Here is a 19585-nt window from a genome sequence, read left to right as displayed (position 1 = left end):
TATTAAGAGACCAAACATTTCAAAAGGGTGCCCAATCTGATAATCAATCAGATTGTTTTAGTTCTTCTTATTAGTAGTATTTTAGTTCATGTGTTTACTTTTTTTGGATCCAATTCACAATTATCAACTTGCCTCATTGCAACAACTCCACAATGGCTTCTGACTGTTTACCGTTGAGATCGATCCTTCTACTTTGTCTTGCCTTACGTTTGTGGTTGTTGTCACACGGCTCGCTCAACCAGGAAATATCTGCTGACACAAACGCACTGGAGAAGAGTGACTAACCACTAGGAGTTGCCAGAGCACGATGAGAGAAGGCCAGAGCACGTTGAGACAAGACCAAAGCATGATGAGGCAAGGTCAGAGCACGTTGAGGCAAGGCCAGAGCATGATGAGAGAAGGCCAGAGAACGTTGAGGCAAGGCCAGAGCACGTTGAGACAAGACCAAAGCACATTAAGACAAGGTTAGAGCACGTTGAGACAAGGCCGGAGCACGTTGAGGCAAGGCCAGAGCACGTTGAGGCAAGGCCAGAGCACGTTGAGGCAAGGTCAGAGCATGTTGAGGCAAGACCAGAGCACATTGAGGCAAGGCCAGAGCACGTTGAGGCAAGGTCAGAGCATGTTGAGGCAAGGCCAGAGCACGATGAGAGAAGGCCAGAGCAGGCGAAGACTTCAAGCATGTCGGCCGCCGACAGCAAGGATTCCAGCACAGTGTGGGATTCTTTTGAGTACATAGCAGTGTCCGACAAATCTAAGTGTCTTGTCGTCAAAGGATCTCAAGTTTGTGGCCTAAAAGGGAAAAACCCTAAAAAACTAAAAGAAATGTTGGACTGTGAGAAGTCAAGCAACATCAGACCATGCATCTCTGAAATAGCATGGACCAGTCACTGAGGCTTGTTGGACAGCAAAGTTTAACTAGCTGTCTCAAATGGATTCGGAAAACTGTCCCACTAGGATCCCTGCATACCTCAAGTGTAAGGATGCCCTAGTAGACATGTTCATTCAGATGGCTCTCCACCAGGCTATGTGAGTCGCCAGAATAAAATTTTCTGGGTTTTGCACAATTGTTTTCTTCACTCATGCAAAGGATAGCTTTGCAATGCTATTCCTAAAAGGAATGAGGTTCCTAAAATCTGTAATAAAATCTTTATCATGCAAATCAGAAAAAGCTTCCGTTACCTGATCTATTTACCATACATTAACTACAAACATTACACACAACAAGCAATTTTTCCCAAAATATATGAATACAAATCTAAAATAAAAGTGAATTACTAAATAAAAATAGAAACTACAGTAGAATTCATCACAAAACTAAAACATGTTGAGACAAGGCCAGAGCATGTTGAGACAAAGCCAGAGCATGTTGAGACAAGGCCAGCGCATGTTGAGACAAGGCCAGAGCATGTTGAGACAAGACCAGAGCATGTTGAGACAAGGCCAGTGCATGTTGAAACAAAGCCAGCGCATGTTGAGACAAGGCCAGAGCATGTTGAGACAAGGCCAGAGCATGTTGAGACAAGGCCAGTGCATGTTGAAACAAAGCCAGCGCATGTTGAGACAAGGCCAGAGCATGCTGAGACAAGGTCATCGCATGTTGAGACAAGACCAGAGCATGTTGAGACAAGACTATAGCATGTTGAGACAAGAACAGAGCATGTTCAGACAAGATCATAGCATGATGAGACAAGGCCAAAGCACATCAATGCAAAGTGAAGACTTTAAGTTTAGGATACACTCTATATTCTCTAGGTATAGTGTGTGAGGGCAGCCTGTTGGATCTTCATTAGGAGAAAACTGCTCCTTCCTCTGCTCTTTTAAGCCCAGTAAATTCTGTTGCCAGCAGAAAAGCAAGCTAGCTATTTCAAAGTAGATACATTTGAACATAACAGCAAGTTTATGTCTAGGGGCTATTATTAGCCAGCTGAAGCTAGCTGTTGTTGCTCTGTTCCAAAGATTTACAAAAATATGTAAATATCTTTCAACCGCAAAACATAACTTTTTTGGTGTTGCTGGGAATAAGAAGGCGACTACAACTACTTTGTTGAGTAAAAATAATGGTATTGGCCTTGCAAATGATAATGACATTCATGGAATGAGGAATTGCTCACACACACACACACACACACACATACACACACACACACACACACACACACACACATACACCCACACATACACACACACACACACACACACACACACACACACACACACATACACACACACACACACACACACACATTCATTCTCAGAAGGCTGCTATTTGCTTAAGGCAATTTACAGACCAGTTGCACAACAGCTTAACCACTGATGTTCAAAATGGCTTCATTTTCAACAGCACCACAGCTGTAAACAGGCAGTAGAATAACAAGCAGTGACAATTTGTGAAAGCATCTCCTCCCTGGGCAGAACTGTACAGACCCGAAACATAGACACAGAGCCTCTTTACCACCTGACTACAACCCAGTGTTCAGCAATAACATAATTTGTCGGATTTCACAAACAGCTAATAATATGAAACGGGTCACTTTCAAGTGGCACACCGTTCCCTGAGCCTAACCTCAGCTGTCAGACCAAGACCAGTTTACATTATATAATGATATATAATATACAATAATAATAAATAAAATATTGTAAAATTGATAATCATCCGTTTTTACAGATTGCATAGGCATGGGTTATAAGGCTGGCTGAACTCTATAGGATAATCTCAGGGTTCTGTTGATACGGGGGGAACTCATATGCTCTGAGATCATCTTTAAATGCCCCGAGGCAGGCCGTTGAATCTTGGTTCTCCTCTTTGGTGCTTCTGAGTGGGACAGACTGTGGAGCTGGACACGGTTCTAACAGAAAGGGAGTGTCACACAGTCCAGAACAATGCCACTGGATGGACCGGGACTGTTGTGACAGGGACAACTCACTGCTCTGGATGGCGCTGATCACTCTGCCTCTCATTCCGTTGTAGCAGAGTGATGCTATTGGCCCTGCTAGCCTTTACCACAGACCCGATGTCACAGGCCACAAATGCAAAGGCAACATCTCAATCCATGAGCCAGTCTGTGTTCATCGTGAGTCAGACTTGGAGACATGACTTGTCAAAGTGATACCAGCTGTCTCAGCATCAGCTCACATCCACAAGAACATAAAAAGGGAAGTTGGTTTAAAGTTGACAATGCTCTCTCCAAAGTGTTGTTGTTGGGAGATCTCAGTGGAGCCTCGTCAGCCTAACCTCACTGACTGCCTGCTTCCATGTCACAAACATATTTAATGCCGGAGCAGTTACCAATAGTGATGGTCAAACAAGGCTTCATTTGCGTTATTTTAGCAGCAGGATATTATGCTGGCAGCACTCAAATTTTCTTTTTTAAATTAGTAGCCATCATTGAAATTTACAAGCCAATATTGTTAACAATCTAGTCCAGTGTTTTCCAATCCTGGTCCTCTGGACCCAAAGGGGTGCATGTTTTTGTTCACACACCTGATTCAAATGTTACCCTACCACTTATTGACATAATCAACCTATCATCAAGTCTTTAGTTTGAATCAGGTGTGTGAGTGCAGGGGCAAAAACAAAAATGTGCACCCCTTTGGGACCCGAGGACCAAGATTGGGAAACACTGATCTAGTCTGTAAAAAAGACACAAACAACATTGGAACGGACATTAAACATAATGTTCCGACTAGAGTGTTAACTATATTGCCTTATATATTTCAATTATGGCTTTTATTTTGAAAAAGAAAATCTGAGTTAGCACAGCTAGCATAATATCCTGCTGCTAGAAGAATGGTAATGAAGCCTCGAATGGCCATCACTAGTTACCAGCACGCCGAGTACAAAACAAGGAAGCCAAGACCAGGATCCTCACACCAGAACGATCACCCCCCTCTGGCCTTCCACCTCGACTGAGCCCACAGGCTCCCGTGCCTCCACTAGGGGTCGCTGCAGTGCGACGAGGCTGGGCCAACGTATTCAATCACTAAGCATCCCACACACAGCTCTACATCCACACCAAACCTTCCTCTGCTCTTCCTCCCCCGTCTCTGGTCAACTGTCTTCTGGATATTAAATCCTGGATGACATCCAACTTACTCAAACTCAACACCAATAAAACCGAGGTCCTCCTTGTGGCTCCCAAGGCTCTGCCAAAGAAAGCAGGAGATCTCCATATTTCCCTTGATGGTTGCCCCATCTGCCCATCCTCTGAGGTCAGAATTCTAGGTGTCATTTTAGAGTCCACTCTCTCCTTCGAGTCCCTGCCTTGTTCCACCTCCAGGCTTCCTCCAACACCTACTGACACCTTGCGTCTAGACCAATGCAAGGGAGTCCTTCATGGGGTGGCGAGCAAATCCCTTGACAGGCTCCAGTACGTCCATACCTCTGCTGCCAGGGTCCTGGCACGTGGTAAACCCTGGGAACACATCTCACCCACACTGCACCACCTTCACTGGCTCCCTGTTAAGTACCGAGTCAGCTACACAATCCTGCTCCTCCCAAAGCCCTCCAAGGACTGGCCCCCATTTATCTACCAGGTGTCCTCCACACTCCCTCACGTAGTCTCGCTCCTCAGACACTGGCCTTCTCAGCATTCCTAAATCCAGACTGTGTACCAAGGAGGACTGGGCCTTCAGTGTTGTGGCTCCCAGATTGTGGAATGAACATACAACTCGGACTCCATTCATACCTTCAAGAACAGGTTAAAACTCACTTCTTCACCATGGCTTTCCCCTCATAACTTGGTCCACAATCTGCTACACCCGTTTACTCCTGCTGTTTGATTATTTTGTATTGACTTTCTTGTTATTCATTCTTATTGATGTACAGTGTCCTTGGGTTTTTTGAAGGGCGCTTAAAATGCAATATATTGTTATTATTTAATGTCTGGAGAAGAATATATATATATATATATATATAAATACTTTGATGCTGTTGTAACATATTAAAGTATACTTTAATAGTCATTTAATATTTGACAACATACCTTGGTTGCTCATCTCTTGGGCAGCTGCATCCATCATGAATGAAAGCCGATCAGTGACTCAGCCCAAAGCTGGTTAACCGGCTGAAGCTGTGGTCATTATGTAGTGTTATGGTTCACGGCCCCAGGACATATGGTCACTGTGGTGTGCAGTGTAAATGTATGCGCTGTGCTTGTGTGTGTTTGCTGTGCTGGTGTGTGTGTGCTGTGCAGGTGTGTGTGTGTGACTGAATGTCCGTGTGTCTAAATGCCAGGGGTGAAGCATGACTTCTTTAGGGGTATAAAGATCCCAGATCTAAATGTTGTGGTTGGCCAGTGGCGCTGTTTGTGTGTCAGGGGTGTGTGTGCCTGTGTCACAGGACGGTGAATTGTACGGCTGTCCTTCCACGCTTGTTTTGGAAAATGTTTCTGTTGCCATGGCAGCACTATTTGATCTGTCATAATTAACTCAGCCAACCCGTTCCAGCGCTCTGCTTAGCCCGCCTCTTCAAACACAACCTGCTGATTACCCATAATGCCCCCTTTTCTCCTGTCCTTACATGGCTCCGTAATGGAGCCACACAGGACCTGCTAGGGGTCGCCTGGGGGTGGTGAGGGGGGGGGCACAATGATAAGGAAACAACCGTTTTGTTAAACATTATATTTTACACTTCACTCAATTGGAAACCACATAGGCCAATCTCTTGATAAAATGCCTGTGGGAGAGCGATGCCAACCCTTTATATAGTCAGTGTGAACATCCACCTTTCATTTAATTTCTCTTGCTGCCACAGTGAATGCAGGGATTCAAACTCCCGAGAGCCATGAATGGTGACGCTTATTCGAGGTCGTGGGTAGGAGGGGTGGGCCGATGCAGCAGAGTAGACTACTACAAGCTAATGCTGAGATTTTCATATCCAAAAGATGGCCTGTAATTTGGTGTCCCAACCATAAGACCCAACCATTTTCATGTGTTTTGTGGCAGTGAATAGAAAACACTATACAAAATCTTTTACAGATAACTTCACCCCCCCCCTCCCCCCCGCATCACAATCCCTACTAAACACTTCCTCTCTCTCTCTCTCTCTCTCTAACACACATTCTTTCAAGCACACGTCCTCATTCAATGTAAAATATCCCACACAGTTCATGTTAGTTCCCATGGTTACCCCAGAGTTGTCATTGTGTGTATAATAATAACAATAATTATGGATGACAATGATAGTAACGATCAGAAATATAACTGACATGGCCGCCTCCCAAATCACACCCTATTCCTTATTTAGTGCTCTCCTACTGTCCAGCTGTGGTGAAAACTAGTGCGCTACTTAGGGAATAGGGTGTCATCTGTGTTGTCTGAATGAAAGTGACGCTCCTTCCAAAGGCTTTAGCTGTTGTGCCATTTGTCCCTCTCACTCCAACTCCTCCCTGATTGCTGACACGAGCCCCCAAACACTGAACAACCAAACAACTCCTGGATGCCAGGAAACGATCGACACACACACCCGCCTCGGCCGTTGACCAGCTGAACGGGTCCAAGGCCACTAGGCAGGCTGATATCGGGCTGGCACCAATCACGGCCCCATGGAGCCCGGGCCAGTACTAGGGCACAAAATAGGGTGTCATTTGGGATCTGGCCTGTTGGCTGCAGATGTCCGGTCTCTTTATTCCTGACACAGACATGGTGTTATGGGCCTCTGACAGATTGGATCGTCCCACACATTCGGCGTCTCCCCTCCGCACGGCCAGGCCACAGGTCATATCCATCACTGCGGAACAGCCGTTGGGGACACATAGATTGGCATCCGCAGTAGGAAGCCGTGCCCGGGTATCAACTCCCCGCTGTTTCCCAGACAATGCCCTAATTTCAAAGGGCACGGGTTACAGTAGTGCACTACACAGCAAACATGTTGCCATTTGAGACCCGAGCCCCCTTCCCCTGTCCCCACCACCCACACCCTCTGGCTGCTCCCTCTCCCTTTCCACCTAAACTTGTGAACATTCCTCATTCTGAGTGGCTTTATATTTGTGCATGCCACTACGTTTTGGCTAAAGCCATGCTACACATCTTATGACGATGTCTCCCATTGAAAATGAAATGAGAAGTAGATTATGCCTTCTCACTGTTCATTGCAATCACCTCACAGCCCCACCCCCCCCTAAAAAAAGAAGCAACACAACTGAGAAGATTTACAGTGCCATGTGAGAAACGGCTGTTTGAAATGAGGTACCCATTAGTTGATTTATGTAATCGTGGGAATGAAGAACCAGCCACTGTTGCTCAGGGAAGACATCTGACTCCTGACGGTTGGTGCCCAATGTTTCACCTTTAACAGGCAGAAATAAATCAAATGGACCTGAGAAATTATTTAGAGAACCACATTCATATTGGCAATGAGCAAATACACCCACGCAACACGCATGCACACACGCAGGAGCTTCCCACGAAGACCAGTTTTAACATGTCTGTAGCAACTTCAGTTACAAAATCATGATGACTTAAAAAACATTTCACAAGCATTAGACTAAGTTGTCTATTTCTTGTTGTTAGAATGTTTATACGCGTGTTGATGCAGAAAGGATGGGTCATGTTCTTCAACCTTCACTTTGACAGTGTGCAGGGTTGTGAGAGTGTCCTATATTATGTACATTTTCACTCAAACGTCTAGTTACAAAGATGCATCAGGTGTGAATTACATTGTCATTTATGCAATTTACACACAACATCTTGGGGTAATTTGTCCGTGAATTAAAAAATTCCTACTAAGGTTACCATTAAATGTGTTTATTACTTACAAACAAACTGTCTTATTATAATTTTCTGTTAATAATTTTTTAATTTTTAAATATGTCTTAAGGATGCATTCACCAACGAACCATCATTTACACTAATGGTATTCAAATTAGCACAAGTTAACTTGTGAAGTTACGATACTGTTGCTTAAATACATAAATAAAATAATAGTAATGAAATAGATCCTAATCTAAGTAGCACAAGAGCATAATGTTTGGGTCAAATGTCAGTTTTGCAAGAATTACTCTGTTCACACAAACAGATATTTGGACACCCACAAGTCACACGCACACACACACGCACACACGCACGCAAACGCACGCACACACACGCACACGCACGCACACGCACACACAAACATACTCCTGTGTTGTCAGACATCAGTCCAGAGAATGTAGCTGAGTTCAGAGTTCCTAGAATGCCAATAACACCAGTCAGAGAGGAGGCCAAGAGGGAGAGAGGCCAGGCAGAGAGGAGGCCAAGAGGGAGGGAGGCTAGGAAGGGAGGAGTGCAGGAGGGGAGGCCAGGCAGGGAGGAGGCCAGTAGGGGAGGCCAGGTATGGAGGAGGCCAGTAGGGGAGGCCAGGCAGAAAGGAGGACCAGGAGGGGAGGCCAGGCAGGGAGGAGGACCATGAGGGGAGGTCAGGCAGGGAAGAGGCCAGTAGGGGAGGCCAGGCAGAAAGGAGGACTAGGACGGGAGGACAGGCAGAGAGGAGGACCAGGAGCGGAGGCTAGGCAGGGAGGCCAGACAGAAAGGAGTCCAGTAGGGGAGGCCAGACAGGGAGGAGTCCAGTAGGGGAGGCCAGACAGGGAGGATAGTCACCTAAAATTTGAGGCACATAAAATAAATTAAAAAGTAGCTTTTTATCATTTAATAAATATTGTTAAGGTGCAACCCTTTCTCCGTCAGGCCAGAACTAAGAGAGCAATGCATGCGTTTATCACTAGCAGACTTGTCTACTGTAATGCTCTCATGTCTGGTCTTCCCAAAAAAAACATTAACTGACTCCAAATGATTCTGAATGCTAGCAGCACGAGTGCTAACAAAGACCAGAAGGAGAGCAGACATTAGACCTATTTTAAAATCAATGCATTGGTTGCCAATTAGTTTTAGAATAGATTAAACATTTCCTGTGTTGATTTTTAAAGCACTGAACAGACAGGCGCCCAAATACGTATCAGATTTGCTTTTAAGGTTTGTTCCTGGTAGGTCCCAGTAAGGCAAAGACATTTGGTGAAGCTGCTTTTAGCCATTATGGACCTGTCCTCTGAAACAGCTTGCCAAACGTACTTAAAGGTACTTTTGAGCCATGCATTTGCGTAGGGCGTTTCATTGTTTTTTCACCATTTTACTTTTATTGTTTTGTTAAGCATATTGAAATGCATTTGATTGTAGAAAAAGGGCTATATAAATAAAGTTTAATTGATTGACCAGGAGGAGGGCCGTGTGGGGTGGAGGTCAGGTGGGAAGGTGTGTGAGAACAGCTAACACAAGCGAGAATGTGGTGCTGTTGTGTGTGTGAGTGTGTTAAAAGGGAACACAGATGTTCACTCTGAGGGTGACCCTCCTCCCTGCATGTTAATGACTCTGAGTGACTCACTCTACCCCCCCCCCCCACACACACACACTGTATTAATATTTAACACATTGAACTGGAAGGTTACAGCACACTACAGAGACACTAGCTTTTCCATAGAGGTCTGGTATTTTGAGAGGAAAGAAGAGAGGTTTAACCTCTAATGACGCCTCATACAGGTGGTATAACCTCTAATGATGTCTCATAGAGGTGTTATAACCTCTAAAGATGCCACATACAGTTGGTGTAACCTCTTATGATGCCTCATATATCTTATGATACTTCAGAGAGTGCATAAAGTACATATAATGTATCATAATTTATATAAACTGCTCCAAAAACCTGTGTATCCAAAGAACTTGCGTTAATTTCATCACAGCAACTCATAATGTGACTCAGTAGTGTGTGTGGCCCCCACGTGCCTGTATGCACTCCCGACTATGTCTGGGCATGCTCCTGATGAGATGGTGGATGGTGTCCTGGGGGATCTCCTCCCAGACCTGGATCAGGGCATCAGTGAGCTCCTAGACAGCCTGTGGCACTACTTGGTGGTGTTGGATGTACTGATACATAACGTCCCAGAGGTTCTCAATTGGATTCAGGTCTGGGGAACGTGAGGGTCAGTCAATGGCGTCAAGGCCTTCATCATCCAGGAACTCCCTACACACTCTGGCCACATGAGGCTGAGCACTGTCCTGCACGAGGAGGAACCCAGAGCCCACCAGCACCAGCGGCCTGAGAATTTCATCCCTGTACCTAACAGCAGTCAGGGTACTGTTGGCTAGTACATGGAGGTCACCCTCCAAGGATGTGCTTCCCCAGACCATCACTGACCAATCGCCAAGTCGGTCATGCTGGATGATGTTGCAGGCAGCACAACGTTCACCATGGCTTCTCCAGACTCGTTCACCTCTGTCACATGTGCTCAGTGTGAACATCAGGGCACGTTACCTGATGCACGTTACATGATAATTAATCAAATCACACAATGTATATTTACCATCTCGTCATTCATTCAATTTGACTGGTTTGGATTCCTCCCCGACCAACCAGACACAGAGAGACAGACAGACGCAGAGACAGAAAGACCCAAGCAGAAAGACAGACACAAAGACACAGACAGAGAGAAAGACAGACAGTCTATGGGTCTGCTGGAGAGGAAAGTAGTCCCTTGTTCTCCTTCGGGTGGTAACTGACCACAGATGACCATGGTGCAGTGCAGCCATGAGACCACATGTTTTGCCTCCAAGCCTCTCAGAGGCCCTTTCCTGAGGTGTGGGCCCTTTAATCAAGGAGCAGCTCCGTCTTGTGTTGGCTAGATGGAATAGCACCTATGCAGGGAGCAGGAAGTGGCGTGGAGGAGGTATTAGCTCTATGAGGGAAGGAGAGATTCTGAGGGAAGGAGAGATTATTTCAGTCACCTGGGCAGCAGGGCTGGATTCATTAAGAGGAACGTTTGACTATACCTTCAACGGTGCAAAAAGAAACTCCCAGCTTTAGTTTCATGAAGAGTTGCTATGTTCAGCCTTCAGATGACGTGCCACTGGGCCAAGATCCACTGTCTAGCCTGGTTCCAGATGTGTTTGTGCTGTCCTGCCAACCATGGGAATGGGCTGCACAAGCCATCTACTGAGCAGGGATGTCTGCTCCATGTTAAAAACTGTTCCAAGTCTATCATGAGTCAGACCTGACATCTATTCATCTGGACGTACTCTGTAACACACTTTTACAAACACACCCTCTGAGAGAAACAGCCTGATATATAGAGTGATGCAACATCGCCGAGATGAAAAAGACCTGGATGAGGACCTCCAAGGGGAGTTCAGATGTTAATGCATGAAAACACACACACACACACACATACAAAACACAAACACATACAGTTTGAATGGTGTGTTACATATCACACTAAACCTGCACAGCCTGTACAGCTATGAGTCATCCCCATAAGTGAGTGTGTGTGTGAGTCAGACAGAGAGCGAAAGGTTATCATCAGAGACGAAGCTCCTCCTCCTCATTCATTTAAACAAAGGGCGTGGTGGAGGGCCGGTCACCCAAGCCACGCCCACATCCCAAATGGCACCCTATGGCCAATGGCCTCTGGTGAGCTGTGCACTAAGCAGTAGGGACTAGGGTGCTACTTGGAGCGCAGGCCTATGACAGCGTTGTCCCAGGGGTCAGGGGAGGGCTCCAGAGTCCCTCCTCGGTTCTGAGTCACCGTACCGGGCTCCTCGTTGCCGCCGGGCGGTCCCTGGATCACCACACCACATGACATCCATTACTCACGCCGCCCATGATACGGCTGCAGAATAAACCTTCACCAAAACACACACATGCAGATCTGATTGGATCGTTCCAACTGCAGTGTCATTTGCCACTCATAACTTCCTGCTCTTAATGTACCCCCCCCCCCCCCACCGTGAGATTTCTTGCATTTTTCACATACAATTTGGTAACGTCTTTTATTGGGTTGTTATCACCACTTGGTGCAGCCATCATTTGTTTGAAGGGCTGCCCAACCCGGTCCTGAAGTTCTGCTGTTTTGTTTCCTCTCCAACTCCAGCTGTGACTAACCTTACCTTTACATCCAGCTACTTATTACAATCAGATGTGCTTGATTAGGGTTAGAGGGGGAAAAAAACTCCAGGACGGTAGCTCTCCAGGAACAGGGTTGGAGGAAACTTCCAGGATGGAAGCTCTCCAGAAACAGGGTTGTGCTAACCTGGTCTAATAGTTAATCAACCATGCAATCATCTGGTTAAATGAGTTACCGTTCCCCTTTGTGGAAGTCATACTCTTTCAATACAGAAACAGTGGGACAGTAATGTGACACATGACAAGAGTAGAATGCACGGCAGTCACCATAATTATGTTCTGGCATGACCGGAAGAGAAATACCAGGCTACCTCAGTGACTATGCAGTATCTATTTGAACCAGGCTAGTTCAGTGACTATGCAGTATGCATTTGAACCAGGCTAGTTCAGTGACTATGCAGTATCTATTTGAACCAGGCTAATTCAGTGACTCTGCAGTATGTATTTGAACCAGGCTAGTTCAGTGACTACGCAGTATGTATTTGAACCAGGCTAGTTCAGTAACTACGCAGTATGTATTTGAACCAGGCTAGTTCAGTGACTACGCAGTATGTATTTGAACCAGGCTAGTTCAGTGACTACGCAGTATGTATTTGAACCAGGCTAGTTCAGTGACTACGCAGTATGTATTTGAACCAGGCTAGTTCAGTGACTACGCAGTATGTATTTGAACCAGGCTAGTTCAGTGACTACGCAGTATCTATTGGAACCAGGCTAGTTCAGTGACTACGCAGTATGTATGTTAACCAGGCTAGTTCAGTGACTACGCAGTATGTATGTTAACCAGGCTAGTTCAGTGACTACGCAGTATGTATGTTAACCAGGCTAGTTCAGTGACTACGCAGTATGTATGTTAACCAGGCTAGTTCAGTGACTACGCAGTATGTATTTGAACCAGGCTAGTTCAGTGACTACGCAGTATCTATTTGAACCAGGCTAGTTCAGTGACTACGCAGTATCTATTTGAACCAGGCTAGTTCAGTGACTACGCAGTATGTATTTGAACCAGGCTAGTTCAGTGACTACGCAGTATGCATTTGAACCAGGCTAGTTCAGTGACTACGCAGTATGCATTTGAACCAGGCTAGTTCAGTGACTACGCAGTATGTATTTGAACCAGGCTAGTTCAGTGACTACGCAGTATGTATTTGAACCAGGCTAGTTCAGTGACTACGCAGTATGTATTTGAACCAGGCTAGTTCAGTGACTACGCAGTATGTATTTGAACCAGGCTAGTTCAGTGACTACGCAGTATGTATTTGAACCAGGCTAGTTCAGTGACTACGCAGTATGTATTTGAATCAGGCTAGTTCAGTGACTACGCAGTATGTATTTGAACCAGGCTAGTTCAGTGACTACGCAGTATGTATTTGAACCAGGCTAGTTCAGTGACTACGCAGTATGTATTTGAACCAGGCTAGTTCAGTGACTACGCAGTATGTATTTGAACCAGGCTAGTTCAGTGACTACGCAGTATGTATTTGAACCAGGCTAGTTCAGTGACTACGCAGTATGTATTTGAACCAGGCTAGTTCAGTGACTACGCAGTATGTATTTGAACCAGGCTAGTTCAGTGACTATGCAGTATGTATTTGAACCAGGCTGGCCCAGTAAATGTTAAACATGGGCGTCCTTAGAGAAACACTATGTACTAATCATATGAAATCTGCTACCGACTAAAATGCAGAACATTGCAAGGTAATAATAACTCTTTTGATTTGTGTTTGAATTAAATTGTTGAATTCTTTGGAATGACTTTATTCCATAAAAAAATTAAAACAGTTAACTATTCTGCAAGGCTTAACAGACAACATTACCACAAAACCAAATATACAGTACATTTGGCACTTTCATATTTAAAAAAAGTTGGTACATTAATACTGTCACATTACAAATGGTTATACGTTAATAATGCCACATTTCAAAGGCTGAGGCATACAACCCTTTAATCAGTTTGCATTTAAAGCTTTCAATGAATTGGATATTAAAATGTTTGTTATGTAAACTAAATAATTAGCCAAAATAACTACAATTCACCATGGCTGCTGTGATAAAATAAATGTACAGAAATATTATGTACACTTCCAAAATGACACCTACATCCCCAAAACCTACTGCCAAACCTTAGACCAGACAATCTACTGTCCCTAGTTTATCGTCCTGAGGCGCCAGTAGTGACAAGATAGTCCTGTGATCCTATAGTGACTATACAGTCCTGTGATCTTACGGTAAGTACATAGTCCTGTGATCCTATAGTGACTATACAGTCCTGTGATCTTATGGTAAGTACATAGTCCTGTGATCCTATAGTGACTATACAGACCTGAGGTCTTACGGTAAGTACATAGTCCTGTGGTTGCTGGTCAGAAGGGCGCCAGGCAGGGAACAGGGAATCATATGGAAAGGTTGTATGAACATCAGTTAATGGCCACAAAGAATACACTGTATTCTATAGTTCAATGATGAATGAAAAGATACACAGCTAAAGAGCTCTATTCATCTTCCTCATCTGTAACATCTTCAAGATCATCTTCCTCTTCCTCTTCGTCATCTTCATCTTCTTCCTCTCGTCTCCTTTGTCTGCTTGGTGTCCTCGATTGCTATACAAAGCAGCCAGCCCTTAAGTAAATATGCTAACCAACATTCAAATGACTATGACAAATATAAATAAAACTGGTTAGCATGTGTCTGCACAAAATAGAAACATAATGCACAAATAGTGCACTAGTTTTGACCGGGGGCCACATGAGTAATTTTCCATTTATTTTAGAACAAATAAACTGGCCTCAACCTCATACCAGGAGAGCAACTCAACCGTGTACCAGGAGATGATTGAGCTGGAGCTTGCTTCATTTTGACTGTGTCCCTACTACCAACACTGCGTTACAGCAGACTGTGGCCACAAACCGAATAAACCACCAACAACCAAAAGGAATCAGTCTTGAACCTGAGAAATTACCCTTATCAGCTCCGTGTCTCACCTGTAAGGTCCCAGGTCTACTCAGGGTAGATGAAGTCCGATCAAGGGATGTTTTGGAATTAGCGCGCACTATTTCAACACGAGACTGGTACTCAGGAGGGTGCAGCAAACTCCTGAAAACCTGCCAAAACAGGATGGAGGAAGTGCTATACCGTGGCTGTTCAAATGTACCCCACCAGGTCAAAACAGGAAGTGCTATACCGTGGCTGTTCAAATGTACCCCACCAGGTCAAAACAGGAAGTGCTATACCGTGGCTGTTCAAATGTACCCCACCTGGTCAAAACAGGAAGTGCTATACCGTGGCTGTTCAAATGTACCCCACCAGGTCAAAACAGGAAGTGCTATACCGTGGCTGTTCAAATGTACCCCACCTGGTCAAAACAGGAAGTGCTATACCGTGGCTGTTCAAATGTATCCCACCAGGTCAAAACAGGAAGTGCTATACCAAGGCTGTTCAAATGTACCCCACAAGGTCAACACAGGAAGTGCTATAACATGGCTGTTCAAATGTACCCCACCAGGTCAAAACAGGAAGTGCTATACCATGGCTGTTTAAATGTACCCCACCAGGTCAAAACAGGAAGTGCTATAACATGGCTGTTCAAATGTACCCCACCAGGTCCGGAGTCTGCAGCTAATGACAGGCAAACAGCGCTAAGACATGCATTATGTAACTGGAACATTTGACCAACAATCAACAGAATCTGCTGTGTAATCCCCTGGTCATATTTGACTACTACACAGGCCGAATTACCCTGAGCACAGAACCGTTTTGATGATGACAACTCGTCACTCACTGTCTTCCATCTGGAGAAGTAGCTGAACCCCACCACGTATAAAAAAAAAAACTAAAAAAACAAGGCACACAATGAGAAATATTTGGCAAACAATCGAGCAAACCGTGCAGCCACCATAATCAAACTGACAATCTGATTACATCACTGAAAAATCTAAGCAACAAGTTAAAGTATTTCCTCTGAAGCCACTGTGTCTTTTCACTTCAGCACCCATCTGGGTGAGGTGAAAGCCGTTTGAATGCCCTTCATTACACTAGGTCACTTCCTGAACTGCACACTATTACATATTTAGTGCACAGCCTTTAAGCAAAGCCCTGTGTGAAGATAGGATACCAGGGAATTGTGTGCCATTTGGGATGTGCCCTTTGATCAGGTTCAGCCAGATGCTTGTTGTGAGTCAGTGAGGCAGGGCCCGTTTTGTTGAACTTGAATGGATTGTGAGTCATTTGATTTGAATAGATGATTTCAATGGATGGTGAGTCATTTGATTTTAATAGATTTTTTGAATGACACGTGAGTCATTACAAAAACACTGAAAAGGCAAGAGGACAAACAATGCAGGACAAGAGGCTTTCAGTGCATGATGACTGAGAAGATTCATATAGTCAACACTGGCCAGGCTGTCAATCAGCTCAAACCTTATTGGTCAGGGCATCAAACTGCTCCTAACCAACCAATAACAAGACTGTATTGCTGTTTGGTATTCAACAGGGAGAAAACACATTTTTACGATTTAAGTGAAACTGAAAATTACTTTTGCAGAATCTGTCCAATGTGTTCTCCTGCAGTGATTCTTAAAATGTTTTGGAAATGATCAAGGTGCCAACTACCGCAAGACAAATATCACAACTGGAGTTCTACTCTGACTTTGGCAGAGCCCAGCGGAACAAACCGACCCTGGGAAGGAATCACCTCCTGTCTCCAGATAACATTTGGTGCTTTTGAAACATTTGGTGTTTTTTTCAGTTTAACTTACTGTCAGTATATTTAGAATGCTGTTGATTCATTCATATTGCGGGGAATACTGGGAATACCATCAGTTATACATAACTTTTTTATTAAACTTTTACCCCAGTTTGAGACAATTGCTGATTGGAGAGGGGAAGCGGGGAGAGAAACCTGCCCACTGTCTGACAGGGCAGCACCGTCTGCATTCACGCAGTATAGCGTTGACCCACACTGGACCCCCTGAAATGTGGTTCCTTGGCACTTAAACAGGCCAGGGGATCCCAAATCATCATAGCTTCAGACTGTTACCATGGCGCCACTGTTACCCCACCTCCAGATCCTCGTCTTCATCTATGCCCTGGATGTTCTGGAAAGCCGCGGTGTACACTTCCAACGCCTTGGCATGGAATGACATCTCCACCGTCAGAAACTCCCCGAAGATCTTCTGTTGGGGGGGGGGGACGTGGACAGTGTAGGCTGTCAGTAGAGCACAAAGGAACCAACGGGCACCTAGACAATCAATGGCCAGAATAAATTAATTTTATGCCATTTCTCTTGAATGAGAAGGGGAGAGAGACCTTGATATCTTGTATTTTATGCTTTTGGAACACGTCTATGTTCTCCTCCAGCTGTCGTGTCGTCCGCGCGGCATCCATCGTTGCCCTCTGCAGGTCACTTTCCGCCTGTAGTCATGGCAACACACACCGAAATACACTTCAAATCATTTGTATAATCTGGTTTTGACCAAAGACGTGTCATCAGACTAACAGCTTGACAGAGTAAGATCATGCTGTCAAATGAATGCAGTGGACTTCCATTGTCATACGGTACCAGAGGCCCAGAGACCTGACAGCACACACCTGGGACTGTCCAAGGAATTAAGGAAATCAGCTATTAACAAACAATGTGTACAAATGTATTATTTTCCTTTTGAAAAACAGTAGGAGGCTTGAATAGCACTGGCCCAGAGTCAGAGGCAATGAACAGCTTCTCTAAATGGACAAACGTAGCAGTGATAGCAATCTACCTGTACGGGTTCAGGTTTTACCCTTCCACTCCCTGACACACACACCTTTATGACATTTTATCATCGCCTAACACATGACAACGGCAGGTGAGAGAGCTACTACACCGGTCAGGATACAATGGTCTGTCTGTCAGAGGGGTTTCTCTGTCTCATCTTCTCCAGCTGCTGCATCTGTTTATACTCCCGGTTTCTGGCACTCTGGGTGGTCTTCAAGTCCTCCTGTCAGCCAATCACAAGGTGGTTAGCGCACTATCTACCGTAACGCCTAAAACGTGTGTATACAATACAGCTCTGGTTAAAAACAACGCACTACAATGGATTTAGGGCCTAGAGAGCATAGTATACTGCCCTCATGTGGAAAGAAAGGCAAATCAACAAAATCAAGAGAAGCAGCCAGCGATGTTTTTCATGATAATTCATGCACACACGAGACGATTAAAACTACTTTCCTGGCATTAGTCAGCAAGAAAGTCAAGTTGGTCAAGTTAAAAACGTAAACAAAAGATGAGGCCCGTATCTGAAACAGCAGCTACCCCAATAGAAGTGGCATGTGGAAGCCAGACAAAGGGAAGTCCTCCTGTACCTCACCCTTTTAATCTTCACAACATTCCCATAGCTTTTCAAAGGCTCTACAACTTTGGCTTCAAGTCTCTCCACCTGCAATGAGAAGTCTGAGTTTACCATCTTGGGAGGATCTGAGATAGGTGACCAGAATATTCCACTACGGAAGGCTAATGATTAGCAGTAGATCATTAAAAATAACAATTATTCACATTTTCAAACAACAACCATATCTGGTGCATTCATTAGGGACACACACACTATATGGTTGTTGATTGATAATGACTAGGCAATTCTTTGGTCCATTAGGCTTACCTCTGCTTGACGATAATCTTGAACTTTGGCAAGGTTGTCTGCAAACTGTTTCATACCTCTTTGCAGATGTGGCGTTTCTGTTTCTGCATAGATGCGAATTTCTTTGACTAGTAGGTCTGCTTTATCACGTAACCTCGCCGTTTTACGCACGTAGGCTGCGAACAGCTGGCACATCTCTCCAAAGTGCTTCTCCACATTGGTGATACTTTGTTGGATCTGTTTGGTCTGGCTGTCTCTGTGATAAGAACATACATATATTAGCTAGTAGCATACTTGGCATACGTGCTAAACTACTTTACTAACTTAATAACTAGCTAGTTACTGTATGGTTTACGACGTAGCGAACTAACCTAGCTTGGCTTACTAGCATAGAGACACTGTCATTGATTTCAAACTAAAACTGGATGCAATAGCTAGGTAGATAACATAGTTACCAAAAGTAACTAGCGGATTCTTAACATTAACTAAGTTAGCTAACTAGCAACACTCAAGTTGTGAACATGCGTCTTTAATGCGTCTGTACCTAGCCCTTGCATCTGGAGTTCGGCTCATAACGGCAGAATAAAGAGTGGTCATGCGATCCAGTATTGAAGAAAAGCTACAAGGCAGAAAAGCTAGTTAACTAGCTACAGTAGCGTTTAGGAGGCAAGTAACTAGGCAGGTAAGCTAGTTAACTAGTCAACTACAGTAGTCAACTACAGGCAGTAGCGTTTTGATAACAACTGAACCACTGCTCTCTGATCAGTCCGCGATTAATTTGCTCGTAAATCTCGCCAAGTGGCGCGCCGTTTCCATGGAGTTTCTTGTTTCCGGTAAAGCAAAGTATGATGGGAAATTAACAAGCCTTGACCTCACGTTTTCCTTCAAAATAAAAGACGCCCAATGTAAGACAAGTATACAAATACACAGATTGTTTTACTTTGCTATCATGAAAAAAAAAATGGATGACTAACAGTCTGTCGGGTTCTTTCACCAATTTACCTATTGCAGCTTTAACAGGTATTTTTTGCCTTTTTATGTATTGATTCGTATG

The 19585-nt window shown here is 44.6% G+C and overlaps 1 protein-coding gene across 3 annotated transcripts; it reads right to left on the bottom strand.

Annotated features, from left to right (window-relative positions):
* Positions 1–13632: 13632 nt before the first annotated feature.
* Positions 13633–19351, bottom strand: cibar1 (CBY1 interacting BAR domain containing 1). Of its 3 annotated transcripts, none has more exons than XM_020050147.3 (9): positions 19076–19351; positions 18553–18787; positions 18265–18333; positions 17794–17895; positions 17465–17515; positions 17228–17332; positions 16981–17094; positions 14905–15024; positions 13633–14523 (listed from the first exon to the last, which is right to left on the bottom strand). In XM_020050147.3, exons 1-9 carry the CDS (start codon positions 19126–19128, stop codon positions 14416–14418), a joined length of 957 nt encoding a protein of 318 aa, XP_019905706.1. In that variant the 5' UTR covers positions 19129–19351; the 3' UTR covers positions 13633–14415. The 3 variants fall into 3 exon arrangements, with proteins under 3 accessions (XP_019905706.1, XP_012990891.1, XP_019905707.1); XM_013135437.4 differs by having other exon boundaries at positions 17510–17515; XM_020050148.3 differs by lacking the exon at positions 14905–15024.
* Between the last annotated feature and the right edge of the window lie 234 nt (positions 19352–19585).

Source organism: Esox lucius, chromosome 10 (genome assembly GCF_011004845.1).
Source record: "Esox lucius isolate fEsoLuc1 chromosome 10, fEsoLuc1.pri, whole genome shotgun sequence".
Lineage (NCBI taxonomy): Eukaryota > Metazoa > Chordata > Actinopteri > Esociformes > Esocidae > Esox > Esox lucius.
Note: the sequence above shows the minus strand (reverse complement) of the source record. Positions and strands in the feature narration are given on the sequence as shown.